Source organism: Megachile rotundata, chromosome 10 (genome assembly GCF_050947335.1).
Source record: "Megachile rotundata isolate GNS110a chromosome 10, iyMegRotu1, whole genome shotgun sequence".
Lineage (NCBI taxonomy): Eukaryota > Metazoa > Arthropoda > Insecta > Hymenoptera > Megachilidae > Megachile > Megachile rotundata.
Window position 1 is genome coordinate 1877430 of NC_134992.1, and position 18326 is coordinate 1895755.

The 18326-nt window shown below is 36.0% G+C and overlaps 3 protein-coding genes across 8 annotated transcripts in view; 2 read left to right on the forward strand and 1 right to left on the reverse strand.

The window, feature by feature from the left end:
• The window catches only part of LOC105663968 (cyclic nucleotide-gated channel alpha-3-like), a 1281713-nt gene that overhangs the window by 564886 nt on the left and 698501 nt on the right, over positions 1 to 18326 (reverse strand). The gene's annotated exons all lie outside the window — the stretch shown is intronic.
• LOC143265284 (uncharacterized) overlaps positions 1 to 18326 on the forward strand; it is a 392112-nt gene that overhangs the window by 47766 nt on the left and 326020 nt on the right. The gene's annotated exons all lie outside the window — the stretch shown is intronic.
• The window catches only part of LOC100875844 (fatty acyl-CoA reductase wat), a 30542-nt gene continuing 22135 nt past the window's right edge, over positions 9920 to 18326 (forward strand). The window contains exon 1 of the mRNA XM_076536197.1: positions 9920 to 10346. Coding sequence (XP_076392312.1) covers positions 10113 to 10346 — 234 coding nt within the window. The 5' untranslated portion in view covers positions 9920 to 10112. The remainder of the gene's footprint in view (positions 10347 to 18326) is intronic.

Consider the following 18326-nt stretch of genomic DNA (forward strand, 5'->3'; position numbering starts at 1 on the left):
ACTTTTTTACTTTTTTTCGCAGCGTATAATCTACCTTGTGTTTTCGATAATTGTTTTTAATATTCTTTACATCGTTTTCTTGTTTTTCTGACAGCCGCTTTGAACGATTGTAGAAAATGTGTGTGTTTTCTTGACCGTTATTTCTTTTCTATTTCACCCTCTTCGATTTCTTTGTGAAAAATTCAAAAAGGAAAAGTGCTAACCGCCTCTGTAGGAGAAAAGATAATTTTACCTACTTTTACACTTGATGCAAGGAATGTGCGTTCCGAAAACTCAATGTCAAAACTGTTTTGATCTCGTATTTAGCGCGTTCGAAGCTTCGAAAGAGCAACAATATCGCCCCGCCCCACGAAGCGTAACGTAAATACTTGCCCCGGCGTGAACGTGTTAATATTTGTCTAACGGGAGATTATGTTTACTTTAACATTTGACAAATTTATATATTTTATATAAATGGGTTCAAATATTGTATAATTTGTAACATAAGTGTTAAGATAATTTTGTTGAGATAAATATTTAATAATTAAATTGAAATTACAAACTAAAGATACTTAAAATAATCAGTTAATCAATAATATTATGATAATATTTTGGATATTACATTTTAGACTATGTAAAGTTATTTTTGATATTGTGTTGTGGCATATGAACAGTAAATTTTGCGCGAAGTTACAAATTCATGTACATATAATGTAGTAGCAGATGACGATAAATGGCCGTGATAACAGCAAATAAATTGCTAACGTTTCACACGGTGGACAATGAATATGAAAATTTATTTAAACAAATCTGTTGTAACATCTATCAAATTAAAACGGAAGTGATTGGGCACAAAATAAACAACATAATTTGAACATCATAATAATACCAATTTTATGAATCTGTAAATAAACTAATAATATATTACACTGCGCGATTTTGGGAATTCGGACAGGTTATTGTTGCTTCTAACTTCTGAGGCACAACGCGCCACTATATGTACAGGGTGTTACCTGTAACGCTACTCACGATTTTTCTCCCACTTGCAGCCACCTTACGAAAAAAAGTTTAGAATAAAATTTGCAGGGTATGAAGTGCACAATAGATATTAGTAAAGCAAATTTTGAAAACAGTTTGTTCTCTTGGCAAAGTCAAGGTCACCTTGGGTTTCTTAAATAGGAACATATATTTTTTTTTATTCATAGCTTTAGAGGACATCGAGACGAATTCGAAACATATATTACATTATATTTTTATTAACATATTACTCGATTTACAGAAGTGGAAAAATGTAAAGTACTTAGCTTTTGACTTTGGTAGGGTAACCATTATTTGGTTCCAAAGAGATCACTGAATGTAAACACGCGACTAGAATATAAGAAAAATACATTTTATTTAATTACATGTTCAAAATGTAACATATGCCGCCTTCCATCACATAATATTCCAGTCTTTTACTTCACATTTCCACTTCTGTAAATCGAGTAATATGTTAATAAAAATATAATGTAATATATGTTTCGAATTCGTCTCGATGTCCTCTAAAGCTATGAATAAAAAAAAATATATGTTCCTATTTAAGAAACTCAAGGTGACCTTGACTTTGCCAAGAGAACAAACTGTTTTCAAAATTTGCTTTACTAATATCTATTGTGCACTTCATACCCTGCAAATTTTATTTTAAATTTTTTTTCGTAAGGTGGCTGCAAGTGGGAAAAAAATCGTGAGTAGCGTTACAGGTTACACCCTGTATATATACATATTACACGCTCTTATATCGACGCAGTACGCTCACTGTCTTCTCGCACCTCTGCGTTTCGGAGCATTCTCGCTCGGTCTCACGGTTCGTCGTCTTTGACCCTAACACCCGCGCTTCAAAATCACCAGTAGACACACACTCGTATTTTACGTACTCAGTTTCTTACATGTGTTATTATTAGTTATCTTAATGAAACAGTTTACTTTTCACAACTGTTTCATTTTAAACACTTATATAACTGAAAATATTTCTTAATAAAGTTAACGGTTAATTAATATGAATGTCGACAATGCTTCTATAAGAATTTTGTTTAACATGGTTTCAATACTAACGGAAAGCTAATTACCTTAGATGACCCTTTTTACCAGACATTAAACATTTTGGTATTGCACACGGTTTTCTGTCCACTGGTCACATACCGTTCGTCAATACCTGGCCAGATAGCACGAAAATACAAAGCAGTCGGTACGAGAATTGGACTGTTTTACGGCTCCGAACGTTGTTTTGTAAAACGGCTGCTGCTACGTGCTATACCAAAATGTTTAATGTCTGGTAAAAGGGGTCATCTAAGGTAATTAGCTTTCCGTTAGTTCGCCTTCGTACAATTTATTGCACGGTCAAGCCTAAATGGTACAATGGGCAATCCAGGTGAATTCGAGTCTCGCAGCTATCGACTGTCGTATAATTGATTGTTTCGAAAAACCCGTGGGGACGTTAAAAATGGCAATCAGACTTGGGGAAGTTGTTCAAACAATATGCACACTTTTGTTAAAATATCTAGCCATGGGGTAGGGAAAGGCTGAGTGTGTTTTGGAAAGAAAACTATGTTTGACCCGTGAGCATTTTCGTGAGAGCTGCCGGACAGTGACCATCGAAATGTCCCTGCAAAGGACATTTTTTATATTCACGTCGAGTGCAAAAGGAACGCGAGGTAGTCGAGGAGTTTCATGAAGATGGAACGCTAAGCATAGGAGACGTCGCTCGTCGTTTTGGGTAAGTAACGTTAATAGTATTAAAACGTTAATATTAAAGTATCCTTCTCCATTTATTAATACATTTCTGTATTTTATTTCAGTATGCATCGCTCCGCGGTACATCGAATTCTTCAAGAGAACGAGATGCACCCGTATAAGTTTATACGGCCGCATAATCTAAATTCTGAGGACTTTTCACAGCACCTGCAGTTTTCAACATGGATCTTGGGGAATTATTATTAATCACAGGAGCAGTCCAGGACAATATTAAAATAATCGGCCCCTTTCGGACACCCTCGGAGGCATCGGGAGGGACAATACCTTTTACCTGGGATTCTCCAGAAAGTGAAAGTGAAAACAAAAGTGTTTTGAAATAAAGACAGTGTAGTGACCTGTGAGTGCCACCAGCTGTGTTGTAAGGTGCCAATGTCTGCGACAGGTCAACATCGGCAGGACGACCCAGTGGCAATTACCCCATCACTTTCACTCTCGGATTATTAACAAACAGGATTATTTTCAAAGAATGGGTGAGTCTTATTTTAATAAATTTTCTGTAAATTAGTAGAGACGTTAATACATTTGTTAGATCTCACATTGAAACTCTATTTTATCACAAACAGAATAAGTATTTCCTATTAAAATACGTAAATTCGTTGGCCAATATTATTGTCGGAAATAAAACAAAAAAATTTCGATATTTAATGTCACATTCCTTGTCGATAACGAAGTATTCAATAAATTCCATTTGCATACTTTAGGTCAATTACACATAACTAATTCCGATTCTCCTTCATGAGGAATGAATAAATGAACATTACTTTTAATTATTCTGTTTGTTATTTAACTGAGTTTCGATGTAAAGACTTGTTATTAGACGTTGAGACAGTTCCGAGGAAAACTCAGTTGATCGCGCTCGCACTCCGGCGACCGGCTCGAAGCTTTCGCTCTCGCTTCTCGGCGTGCGTAATCCCGGCGCTCTGATTGGTCCGTGTTTTTCGTTAATAACTCGAAAACGACGCTTCAAACCCGATTTTTGCAAAGGAAAATGTTGCTTAGAATCACGTCACCTACCCCCCATTTCAGGGACCTACACGAGTTGTGAGACACCCTGTATAGATATGTACATTTATTATAAACCCTATCATTTCTATTTTTAACCGACTTCGAAAAAGGAGGAGGTTACTCAATTCGATCAGTATATTTTTTTTTTTTTTTTTTTTTTTTTTTTTTTGTATTATTTTCTATGTGTGCCCGCCGATTACGCCTAGCTGGATGCACCGATCGGAACGAAACCTTTTGCATCTGGTAGGTTCTGACTCCCCATTGGTACCATTATCAAAAAATTTTTCATTTTTTAATTGCAAAGTGTTGTTATTGCAAAAAAACCGGCAACTTTTGAAATAAACTTTTCTCGATTTTAGTGCGCTTTTAATATCTTATCACGGACATGATTCTGAACAATTTTGTTCATATAAAAATTTCGCGGAAGGCTTTAGTTTTCGAGTTATTAGCGAAAAACTATTGTTACTAATACAGTATTCACTCCGTAAATGTTACTTTTGCCGGTCTCGATTGTACATTTACGGTAGAGGTCCTACATTCTTTGTAATGTGCCGAACGTAGACAGAGACAGCCATACAAAAGACAAAGAGGGATAGAGTTTCGAGCGTTCGGCAAATATGAAAGACTCGTGCGTGTTCTGTCTTTTAAATTTAAAAATTAAAATTCTTTATTTTTGGTTTTTCGTCAATGGAACTTTTACCATCATATTTGTCTCGTTTTTCTGATTAAAATGACACCAAACACGATATGATTACAATCGTAATTACTTATGTAACAAGCCATAAAAGTTTAGGATGTAACATTTATGGTAGAGGTGCGAATTCCTTCTAAAGGCTTGCTATACAAGTAATTATGATTTTAATTATACCGTGTTTGGTACCATTTTAATCAGAAAAACGAGACGAATACGATAATCAAAGCTTCATTGATGAAACCCCAAAAATAAAGAATTTTGATTTTTGAATTTAAAAGACAGAGGACGCACGAGTGTTTCATGTTTGCCGAATGTGTCAACCTTCTGCTTCTCTTTCTTTTCTATTCGCCGTCCTCTTTTATGTTAAAAACTTTAATCACTCGTTACACACGCAATTGTTAACGTAATTATATCATGTTTGGTGTCATTTTAATCAGGAAATCTAGACCAGTGCTCGGATTTAGATGCCCTTTTCGAGCCGATTTCGGAGTCGACGCCTACCGTGCGCCTACTACCGCGCTCGACTGCACACGTGACGCCGTGCGCCAGGGACGTCGCACGATAGATTTGTCGGGCCATGGGGCCCGTGATTAGAAATTTTCCTTACACTGTTAATAATTATTATTTTTACAGATTATTAAAATTGTTAATACTATGTTTGCATTTATAAACATCTTCCATATATACATATAATAACAATAACACAAGTTATAATAATTACAATTTTGTCAATAGCTTTCCACATCACCCAGGAGGTACTATTGTTGATGCGTTTTTTTTAAGTGGTTTCCCCTGTAGGCTTATTCCATTAAATAAGAACTTGGCAGGAAAATCGAAATCGAAAATATTTTAATAGTCTTTTAACATAGTATTAACAATTTTAATAATCTGTAAAAATAATAATTATTAACAGTGTAAGGAAAATTTCTAATCACGGGCCCCATGACCCGACAAATCTATCGTGCGACGTCCCTGGCGCACGGCGTCACGTGGGCAGTCGAGCGCGGTAGTAGGAGGACGGTAGGCGTCGACTCCGAAATCGGCTCGAAAAGGGCATCTAAATCCGAGCACTGATCTAGACAAATACAACAGTAAAAGTTTCATGAGAAAATAGTAAGAAATAAGAAAGTTACAATCTTTTCCTTTGCTTGCATTAGGATGTGTCTCACCGATATTCGATCCTCGTCGTTTCGGCGACCGATCGTGTTTCATTCTTGACTGATTTCGAGGGGGATCCCCCAGTAGTGGGGATACAATTTTAACATTTACGGTAGAGATCTTTTTAACATTTACGGAGTAAATACTGTATATTGAATTCTACAGTCAACATGCAATCGCCGATTTTATTTACCAATTTTACAACAATTAATAAAAAAAAAAATTGAAAAACGAATATCCATGTTGTCTTTTACTTAATTATGTTCATGGCATTTACGCGGACAAAAAAAAAGCCCGGAAGAAAAAGCGTGAAATAAAATAATTTTAAGAAAAAAAATACACTGACTTCGAAATGCACTAAAAAGTATAAAATAATTTCTATTTCATTCAATCATACAATTACGTCACAGATATGAATGAAACCTATTTACGCGTTAAGTAGTGTATTAAATACATTTCAACTTTTTCGGAGGCCTCAGTTTTTGAAAAACACGAGCTTTTGTAAAAACACGTGTTTTGGGTAGAAAATGCGATATTGCGAGGAAACTAAAAAAGCTAGGACATTCAAATTAATTTTAAAAGATAGAGGAGAGTGTCCCGAATAAATTGGTATATATAATTGTTATATTCCATAATTCTAAATAGTTGTAAATATTCATGAAAGTTTAAAAAACGGCCGTTGTACGCATTTCCTACGTACTATTTTTGCATTTTTAGAAAAAGTTATTTATGTAGCGCGAATTCGCTATACAGTATCGAATTCTATAGACATTTCTGATGAAGAAACTATGTGGGGTAAATGTTGTAGCTGTATGCAATTCCAGAAAATCGAAAAAATATCTGCCGGGAGCACGTGCGCGATGTTTTGCCGCCAGGCGGCCATAGCTCGCTCTCCTCGCCAAGTCAGTGCCGTGGCTACGCTCAATCAGCATCAATAATGGGGCTTAATATACATCCACTTTTTATATTTACAATGTTTAATTTTTTTTAGTATTATTATTTCATAATTATTATTATTCATATTTTGTTATTATTCGTTATTATTTTCGGCAATTCGGCAATTCGGCAATTCGGCAATTCGGTTTTCGGATTCTCGTTCAGGACGAGAAACTCTACAAGGATCACCCAATGGGTATTAGATAACATAAAAAAAGTTTAAATTTGTTGGACAGTGTTATTAACGGTCTTCCTGTGACGCCGTCCAGATACGTAATTGCTCTTTTCGTGGGAAGAAGCGAACATTTGTCGATCGCGGTTTGCATGGTAACGCCACGTATGCAAAGCTCGCGCAGCTAAACGTGCATCGGTATCGCCATGCATCGGGTGGTCATCATTTCGGTACCACATTACTTTTCGTGACAATCACAAGTAGTGTACAACATAAAATTAAGTCAACCATCAAAATGTCAATCTGAATTGCAATCTCGACCATCGGGTCTCTAGATGCATGGTTTTTATAGCTTTAACAATTGCATACAATTCTATTGCCACAGATAAGGGTTCCTCTTGGCGAAAAGACACATGTAGCCATAGCGGTGCTTAGCGACAAGAGGTCTTGAAAATTCCCCAAGGTTGCCAAATTGCCTGCCCAAATGTCAACTAACTTTTATTTTCATCCCACCCAATTAGTCATAAAAAGGAAGAAAGTAAACAATTTTCTTGAGTGCTCTAGGAAGACAAAATTTCTTCAACATTCAACCTATACGTACGAATAAAATTAGCCTGGTACCTTGCATGATGGTAACGATATAGTATTCGTTTGTTCTCTCGGATAAGGGTGGTTCTTCGAACATTAATAGTTGTTTTTCGGCATATACGTGTACACGCCAAATAAGCTCGAGCAACCCTGCTTGTACTGAGTATATAATACATTGTAAGGGACAATTTTTAAATAACCTGGATCTTGTTTTGAATCATGAGTGATCAATTAGCACATATTGATTATTAGTGCTCAACTATAGTATTATTATCGTTAACTTATCTTTCTTTTTTATGAATGACATTTTAATTATCATTTCGTCAACGGTTCTGATACCATTCAACCATTTTTTAATTGTAAAAAACTAATATTACCACTAAGGTATTGGTGTGTAAGGCACATACATGGTGTGTTCCAAAAGTAATGAGAACGAAATTCCTGTGCCGCTCCTGTTGGTCGGAGGGGGATCTGACCACATGGGTTAGGTGCGGGGAACCCTTAGCTTTCCAATGAACCCGGTCCCAAGGCTCTCCGAGCTGTGAAAGGGACTGGACGTAAATTTTTGTGACCCCCTGTTTGGTGACCGTGTCGCGGAAAAATTGGAGTCGACGATCGGAACAACGATACGCAATAAAGCTTTTGTGCTAAAATAAACAAATCTCTTGAGGACACAAATAAAATGATTCGTGAGGCTTATGGGGACTCTGTTCTGTCGTACTCACAAGTTTCGAGGTGGTTAAAGGCCTTTAAGGAAGGGCGGGAAGAGGTTCGCGACGGTCAACGCTCTGGGCGACCACCAACCAGCAAAACAGTCCATAAAGAATTTCTTTCTGAAGAACAGATAGTTAACACCGCCTATTACATGGTTGTGCTGGAAAGACTGGGAAAAAGGATCGTCAGGACGAGAAAACACATTTCCGCAACCTGGATAGTGCATCTCGACAACGCGCCTTGTCACAACGCGCTGCGAGTACGTGAGTTTCCCACCCAAAACAAGGTGATAACGCTTCCCCAACCCCCCTATAGTCCTGACCTGGCACCGGCAGACTTTTTTTTGTTCCCCCGGATCAAGACATCCCTGAAAGGAACGCGTTTCTCGCCGATACAAGACATCCAAGCGGCCGTGACCGAAGCCCTAAAAGCGGTTCCGGAAAACGCATTCCAGGACGCGTACCGTTCATGGCAGGGTCGCTGGCAAAAATTTGTAGAAGCCCAAGGGCAGTACTTCGAAGATTTTTGAGTATTTGTAAGAATTGGTTCAATAAATTCCTTTAAAAAAAATCATTCTCATTACTTTTGGAACACACCATCTATACTTCGAAATTAAAAATGAAGAAGAGAAATTAACAAAGAAATGATAAAATATAATTGAATTTACAGATTAATTAATTATCTAATCAATACAGATTTAAAAAAAAATATGTCCATAAATTTTGTAGTTCTAAATAGCAAACCTGAGAATCAGTCATTTGACCGCTTTGGTACAGTCAGTGCTAATAAATATTTGTATTACGTAGTAGGCTATTTAAAAATTGTAATCAGAAACATATACGACCGACCAAATTGCTGAATTGAAATTTGAACTCAAACGTTTTACTTGTTGAATAAATGTTCCAATCATTAAGTTACGTAGATCATCAGCAAATGCACATTATTTTCATAACCTTTTTGACCTTTGGCCGGCATATCATTAACGAAAGTGCTGAATCCGTGAGTAGAAGACGAGACATACTTATGTATAGGATGTCCCAATTTTACTCAACAAGGTTAATATATTACATAAGTGAACATGAGAAAAAAATAGCCCACGGAATGAATGGAAACAAACGTATGTCACTATGATATAAAGTATAAATGGGTAAGTAATATTTACGTATAGTGCAATATTAATCTAAGGACGTTAGGATACTTTTACAATTCTATTACGAAATCTTCGTCATTTACTTACTGTAAATTCTTACAATTCGAAATCGCTCTTTGTCTGTCAGGGATAGACTGAAGAATGGTACGATGTTCTTTCTTTAAATATACCCCTGCACCAATAATTTTGTGACTTCCTGTGTATCAAATCGTTACTGTAAGTATATTTATCGATCGAATAACCTTCACTGTGGTAAGTTATTGGTGAATTTAATTATACCCTTTGATTACAGTATCTTCAATCGCTTCTTTGATTAATTAAGTACGATCACCGATTACCTAATAAAATACTGATCGGATTTGGACACAATGAACCTAAAAATTTTTTCGAAACAATGTTTTCGAAAACGAAGCTGTAAATAATAAGTATTATTGTCTTTTAACGGAACTTTCCTTTTCACTTTCATAATTATTTACAATCTCTTTTTAAATGTCATTGTATCGTTCAAATTTATTGATACTCGAGGAAACCGGAAAGACAGATATAGTTAAGTAACCGCAGTGACATCAGTGCTTAATGTATTAAACATGTGTAATGCACACAATGTAGATAGCGAGTAATCATAACATATACTTATCACCTTACAATAAGAAGTGAAACTGTGGGAAGTACTTAGTTAACCATCACCCCACGACTTCAAGGTAACTTGAATCTATATAAGTAGGAACAAACGACAAAGTACATTTTTCTGTGCAAGCGTATTGTTAGAATCGTACTATCGTGTTCCTTTAATGATACACAGTTTTGATAGAAATTTACCACTGATTTGTAAAAAGTGTACTTGTGAATAAGAAAAGCGAATAACATATTGGAAGTAATAGAAAGTGAGGAACGAACGAATTCGAAATAATAAAATAATATTCGCGATGAATAGCGAAAAGTGGCATTCAGAGAACGAAAATTGTAACAATGGTGGTCAAATACGACAATTTTATGCTGGCAAAAAAATTCTACTCACTGGGTGCAGTGGTTTCTTTGGAACAGGCATCGTAGAAAAACTTTTACGCACTTGCTTGGAAATTGACAAGATTTACCTGATGATCAGGACTAAGAAAAATATGACAATTGAGGAGCGAATGGAAAAGTACTTTCAATGTCCTGTAAGTGTAGTGTTTTAAAATCATTTTGCTTATTTTGTTCTATAATTCCTTTTAAGGGGGGCGTCATTCTCATTTTTTCTGCGCACGCGTCTCCATTGAAGTAAATGGGAAAAAGATGGTCTCACATAAGGTACCTTTTCTGGAGGACCAGAGCACCTACATGTACGCCCAAGGTACCAAATTAAAGCTAAGAAGATGGCCGACAATCTGAGTGAAGTGGATTTTTTTTGTAGGCCTTCATTTTTTTTGTAAACACTTCAAACCTGACAACTTACCTCAACGGCCACACTTATGGACCTACCTGAACCTGGCACCCGACTTTCAAAAATTTTATTTCTTTCAATTGCATCGTATTTAGCATCGTTTGTACCCGTTTGTACCACCTTTGTTTTCGTTTGTACCCCAAGGGGTGAAAAGTTACTAGGGGGTGAAAAATACCCCAGCACCCCACTTTAACATTTTTTAATTCTTTCAAAGCCATCATAACAAGGGACGTCCGTAGAGGTTTGTACCACCCTCACTTTCGTTTGTACCCCAAGGAGTGCGTTTGTACCGCGTTTTGAAAGTACGTCCAAGGGGTAACTTCGCCATTTTTTGAGATATTCCAAATCTTCTTGCGGGTGCTGATTCCTAGTCGTATGTACACGTTTGTACCACCCTCACATTTGTTTGTACCCCAAGGGGTGCGTTTGTACCGCCTTTCGGAAGTACCCCCAAGGGGTAACTTCGCCATTTCTTGAGATATTCCAAATCTTCTTGCGGGTGCTGATTCCTAGTCGTTTGTACCCGTTTGTACCACCCTCACATTCATTTGTACCTCAAAGGGTTCGTTTGTACCGCGTTTTAAAAAAAATTCCCCTAGAGGTAACTTCATTAATTTTGGGAATTTTTCAAATCTCGTTGGGGGTGCTGTTTCCTATTCGTCTCCAGAGGTTTGTACCACCTTTACTTTCGTTTGTACCTCAAAGGGTTCGTCTATATCCACTGTTCAAAAAATACCATAGTGTTAACTGCGACATTGTAGATATACAGTATGGTGTTCGTAAATGTGAAAAACATCTTTGTCGTAAGAGTAAAAGTTAATAAACAGTCAAAGGCTATATCCGATCGTTTACAAAGCCGACGAACATCGAGTATCGGTGAGACACATAATAATGCAAGCAAGGGAAAATATCGCAATTTTATTTCTTATTATTTTATTATAGAACTTTTATTTTTATAAATTTTATGGGAATTTTATGGAACTTTCTTGTTTGAAATGGCACCAAACACAATAAATTCTAATCATAATTACTTCTATAGTAAACTATGAATCGGACTTTTATACTTAAGACTAAATTCGCGTATACGACAGAGTTATGAATTGCTCCTAACGACTCGCTACTCAAGTAATTATGATTGTAATTATATCGTGTGTGGTATTATTTCATGAGAGAAACGAAACAAATGCGATAGTAAAAGTGTCATTTACGAAAAACCGAAGACATAGAATTATAACTTTTTAATTTAGAAGGCTGCACACATTTTTTGTATCGCTAATCTTTTCTACGTTCAGTACACTATAAAAAATGCAATACCTATTCTATAATTGTGAAATTTCAGACTCGAAATTTTCATACCTATGGAGAAAATAGTGTACTACATACAGTAATTCGTCTCAGAGTGCTGCTCTTGTTTCCCTCTCACAGAACGCAAAACATCTCTTTCTGCGCCTATGCCTTGCGTTATTGCGGCGCCTATGTTAGTCTCACTCGAGTCAATCAAATGCAACACTGTATTCACCGCTTTGCCTTTGACGCAATCTGATATAGCAATATAATTTTTTCTAATGTATAGAAAAATTATAAATGTTTCTGATATAAATAAATGTTCGTAATATAGAAATGGAATTTTTTAATTTTTACATTTTTTGACTGCTAACTTGTGTAACATTTTTGTGAGGGTTTTTCAATTAAATTGAGACCAAACATGGCATAATTTGGATAATATTTATCATTCATTAAAGAACGGATTGCTCTAACATGTCGATTCAGGATCCGTAAGTGATTTTTGACTTTGCAACGAAGAATACAAATTTCCCACAGACCGGCTTGAAAACAGCGAATGAATTTTCACTTCGCAATGTGTCCCTTTCCTCCCGACGTCTTTCCGAATCAATTCCTGTATTGCTTCTGGAAAGTCTGTTAAAACATCGACAAGCATTTAAATGTCTCGCCGGCTTTTTCTGTTAGTTTGGCGAGTCGGTGGCGCGGCGGCTCGCTTTTGTTAACGCCGGCAAAGACAAGCCGCGGCGGGTAATAAAGAGCTGTCGAATTTCGATTTTCATGTCTGCTGTTTACACAGTGTAAGGTTTAGGTTCCGACCTACATTACACTGAGAATTAAATTACTGTATAAAGAAGATTAAAGAGGTGGCTAGCGCGATGGTCATGATCGCTCCGTTCATATAAATCAATAAAATATAGCAATTAAATTAACGCGTAAATTATATTATTAATTTAACAACGAATTAAAAATATTAAAACGTTTCTAATCACATCACGTTTCGTTTATATTTTGTATACTTCTTCATTGACTACATTAACTTAAACAAACAAAAAAATATACTGATCGAATTGAGTAACCTCCCCCTTTTTCGAAGTCGATTAAAAAATGAAATAACATCTTTATTGCGATGAGTGGTACCTTTTGTTTATGACGCATCAACGCGCTGCACAGTACTTTGCATATGTGGGCATTGCGGACAAAATTTATAACTTATCTTCTGTATAGAATATTCCTGTTATTGTTCGTCTAATTCAATTTTATATGGCTGTTTTTTCAATCTGCTATACTGTTAGAAAATTTAAAGTTTGTATAAATGCAACGACCAAAGCGGGACGTATGCATGTTAGATATACTATTTTTTTAATTATCAGCGATGGGTATTCGGTGAAGGTTCTGGGTTAGGTGCCATGCGGTCTCTTTATTCTCCCCACTCTGTGACCAGATCCTTCTAGAATATCCTAACCGCTTTTCACGCGCTACGCAGCACCATGACAAGTCATTGATTACGAAGCACAATACTTTCTGTAAACTAAATCATTCAAAACTATAGGAGGTAGTGAAGTGGAGAGCGAGGCAGTGTCTAATTTTTAATAATAAATAATAAAGTTCAATATTTTATTCACAAGCGAAGTGTTGCAAAACAAATGCCATTGAATAGAATGCAAAATATATATTTTCTCGGTACAACGAAAAAGTGGGAAGAAAACGAAGAATGGAAAAGGGGGTGACTTTCTGAAACTGGGAATTCCTCAATATCTCCGCCAACGGTCATCAGGCCCAAACCGTTACAGGGTTGACCGTTCGGCACTCGGCCTTCTATAAATTACCGTAGCAGTAATAAATCTGAGAATCGCCTCGGCTTTTTTAAATTACATTCGGAATCAGAAAATAACAACTACGTTAACCTTGGGCTCAACGTGCAAACCACCCGAGTAAAAACTATTTAAAAAATGTTCAATATTTCAAACCTTCTTAACTTTACAATAATTATCTTATGGATCTGCACTTTGACGATTTTCAAAAAAAGTGCATCGACCTCTAATCATTATACAGTATTGATTCGTAACAAGCAACAGGTTTGTGATTCGTAACAAGCAAATTTCTATCCCCTCTTGTTTGTTTAAAGTCGGCTGCTGAGTGAGAGATCCGAGAAAGAGTGAGAGGTCCGCGAAACCGAAGAAGTCATAAATTTTCACGGTCAACCGAACAGTTTAGTGGAAAGAGGACAGAATATATATATTGTTTTCTCACTCTGATGCATAGCGATTCTGTCGTCCATTCAACTAATTCTACATTGATTCGTAATAAGCCACTTGCTCGGGTCTGACCATTTGTTTGTTACGAATCCGGTATATTATACATAGACATGTTCCATTCAAAAAATCTTACTTGTATTAAAAAGGGAAAGAATGTTATATTCTGTCCTTGTCTAAAGAATAACATCTCTGCTCGACCGATTACTTTATAGTTTACCGCTACCGTCGCGTCGTCGCGCTTGGGAACAAAGGCAAGCCGAATAGTATACGTGATTCGTAACAAGCAACTCGCCAGACCCGAGCGAATTGCTTATTACGAATTAATACTGTACACTATTCTCTCCGTAAATATGAAAAAGATCTCTAACGTAAGAGTAAAAATTTTATCCCCACTACTGGTGGAATCCTCCTCGGAATCAGTCAAGAATAAATCACATTCAGTCGCCGAAACAACGAGAATCAAATATCGGTGACACATACTAATGCAAGAAAAGGAAATGATCGCAATTTTCTTATTTCTTACTAATTTTTCATAAAATTTTTACTGTCGTATTTATCTAGCTTTCCTGATTAACATGACACCAAACATGATATAATTACGTTAACAATTGTATGTGTAACGAGTGAATAAAGTTTTTAACATAAAAACGGAAAGCGAATGGAAAAGAAAGAGAGGCAGACGGTTGAAGCGTCCGGCAAAAATTAAAAGACTCACGCGTGTTCTGCCAATTAAATTCAAAACTCAAAATTCTTTATTTTTGGTTTTCCGTCAATGGAACATTTCACCATCGTATTTGCCTCGTATCTTTGATGAAAATGACACCAAACAGGATGTAATTTGAGTTATATTTATTTGCAATACCATATTGTAGTAAAGTCATCGATGTACGTTCAACAATCGAAATTACAAATAAATATATGATACTAAAAGTGGTACAAACCTCTGCAGGCGAAGACGAAACAGCACCCCCAACGAGATTTGAAAAATTCCCAAAATTAATGAAGTTACCTCTAGGGGAATTTTTTTTAAAACGCGGTACAAACGAACCCTTTGAGGTACAAACGAATGTGAGGGTGGTACAAACGTGTACATACGACTAGGAATCAGCACCCGCAAGAAGATTTGGAATATCTCAAAAAATGGCGAAGTTACCCCTTGGACGTACTTTCAAAACGCGGTACAAACGCACTCCTTGGGGTACAAACGAAAGTGAGGGTGGTACAAACCTCTACGGACGTCCCTTGTTATGATGGCTTTGAAAGAATTAAAAAATGTTAAAGTGGGGTGCTGGGGTATTTTTCACCCCCTAGTAACTTTTCACCCCTTGGGGTACAAACGAAAACAAAGGTGGTACAAACGGGTACAAACGATGCTAAATACGATGCAATTGAAAGAAATAAAATTTTTGAAAGTCGGGTGCCAGGTTCAGGTAGGTCACTTATGGCCAGTTTAAAAAAAATTGAAGGCCTACAAAAAAAATCCACTTCACTCAGATTGTCGGCCATCTCCTTAGCTTTAATTTGGTACCTTGGGCGTACATGTAGGTGCTCTGGTCCTCCAGAAAAGGTACCTTATGTGAGACCATCTTTTTCCCACTTATTTCAATGGAGACGCGTGCGCAGAAAAAATTAAGAATGACCCCCCCCCCCCCCCCCCCCTAAAACGTTGATTAACGTGCCACTTACAAGGAAACATATCGAACCGCGATACACCGATTTTAATGAAACTTATGTGAAAGATAGTTCTCAAGAAAATATTTGACACGTATTTTTTTTATCGGGCATCGTTCACATTGAAGGGGTAAAAATAGCCCTCGAAGTTGAGGGTTGAAATCATATTTTTGGGAATAGCTCCGGAATTACAGAAGATAATTGAATTCTTTTTTTTTGTAAATTGTTGGTCTTTAAATGGGGAATTTTTGTGCGTAAAAAAATTTCAATAAACTTTACTTGTTTAAATAATATTTAAAAATTTTATCATTTTTGTTTAAATTTTTGCATTAAATGTTGATCTATTTTTTTGCAACTTCGTGTACGTAAATTATGGACAAAAATAGAGGATACGTGTTTTTGGAATTTGTTGTTTATCGCAATGTTTATTAGATATATAATTTTAAATCACTTCCTGTGAAGGGGGGCTAATCAGCATTTTTATTAAAAATATCATTATTTTTACAATTCTTTACCATATTTTAGACATCTTATACCTCTTCATATGCAATTAATTGATTTCTCAATAATTATTGTGACCGTCGCGTCGCAGGTATGAGCGTAACGCGGTTATGATCAACGCCGCGCCGTAAGGGACATAGGCTTTTATGGCCAATACTGCTTTTATACTTTTACAGGCGTAAAGTCTTCAACCTAAATAAAATATTTAGAACTTTTGGAAACATTGGGATTTTTTAAGAAACTAAGAAAATAGAATAAATAGAATTGCGGCGGTGATTATAACCGCGTTACGCTCATACCTGCGACGCTTACAATAATTATTCAGAAATCAATTAACGGTATATGAAGAGGTGTAAAATGTCTAAAGTATTGTAAAAGATTGTAAAAGTAATGATATTTTTAATAAAAATGCTGATTGCCCCTCTACACAGGAGGTGATTTAAAATTATATATCTAATAAACATTGTAACAAACAACAAATTCCAAAAACACGTATCCTCTATTTTTGTCCATAGTTTACGTACACGAAGTTACAAAAAAATAGATCAACATTTAGTGCAAAAATTTAAACAAAAATTATAAATTTTCAAAATATTAGTTAAACAAATAAAGTTTATTGAAATTTTTTTACGCACAAAAGTTCCCTATTTAAAGACCAACAATTTACAAAAAAAAGAATCCAATTATCTTCTTTAATTCCTGAGATATTCTCAAAAATATGATTTCAACCTCCAACTTCGAGGGCTATTTTCACCCCTTCAATGTGAGCGATGGCCGATAAAGGAAAATACGTGTCAAATATTTTCTTGAGAACTATCTTTCACATAAGTTTCATTAAAATTGGTGTGTCGCGGTTCGATATGTTTCCTTGTTAGATTAGGATTGGATTAGGAATGCTTGAATTTACGAATATAGGAAAATACGTCTTATGCCATTAGGACTTCTTATATTCGCAATATTCACTGCGTATTTCAAGTCACGGTATTGAGCTAGGTAGGACTGATTGACACATTTTGGACACAAAGGATCGTATAAATCGAACAAAAAGTATTAAAAATATTAAAATATACGAAGTGTGTAAGGCCCACCCAGCTAAGAGAGGAATGATACAGCGACATTAAGCCTACAAAATATAAAAATAGAACAATTTGTCTTGTGCGACTCTTCTCATTAAAGAAATTTAACATCAACAAATGTATTTGGAACAATTAGTCGACGAGAAATTTTACTCTCCTTGTGATTTAAATATGATCGAGGATTTGATGCCAGCCGATGAATCGACTTCAAACGGACTCAGCCATATTACGTTACGTGGTATATTTGAAAAATGGACTAACGTGTATACCTTCGTTACGTTTTTCTTCAGTAAATCCATTGCCGAAAGTGTAATTGAGAACTTTTCGTGAAAGACATCGATCGCTTGTACCGTATTTAGGTATTCAATGGATATGGCAAACACTATCTTACTACTATTATTCAAAACGTGTGTAGACAATTCCAAAATGCCGAAATAATTAGGTTTATAAATTAAAAACCACCAAAACAAATTCACAACTATCATGATTTAGTAAACAACCATATCATCGTACGAGGAACCAATACCGGGATTGATCCCGAATCATGATGATTCTGTAGTACAGTTTATATTTGGCATGGGTTTGTGTACACAATAGTACCTATGAAAATAAATGTTGGTATCGATGCAGAAATGAATAACTCAACGTTATTTTTAATTGTTCTATTCGTTATTTAATTGAGTTATGGCATAAATGCTTCTTATTAAACGTTTAGAGCAAAAGCGTTTGTCCATGACCATGGTCAGCCGTCAGGCACGAAGTTGTCGTTCTCGCATCTAGGCGTACTTCTCGGCGAAACAATTGTTTAGAATCAGGTTAGCTACAGCCCCTTTCCGGCAGTAACATTAGTTGTGAGGCACTCTGTACGAATAGTACCATATGAAAATTAATATGGTGAATTAAGAAAAGACACTTTATTAAGGTGTAAAC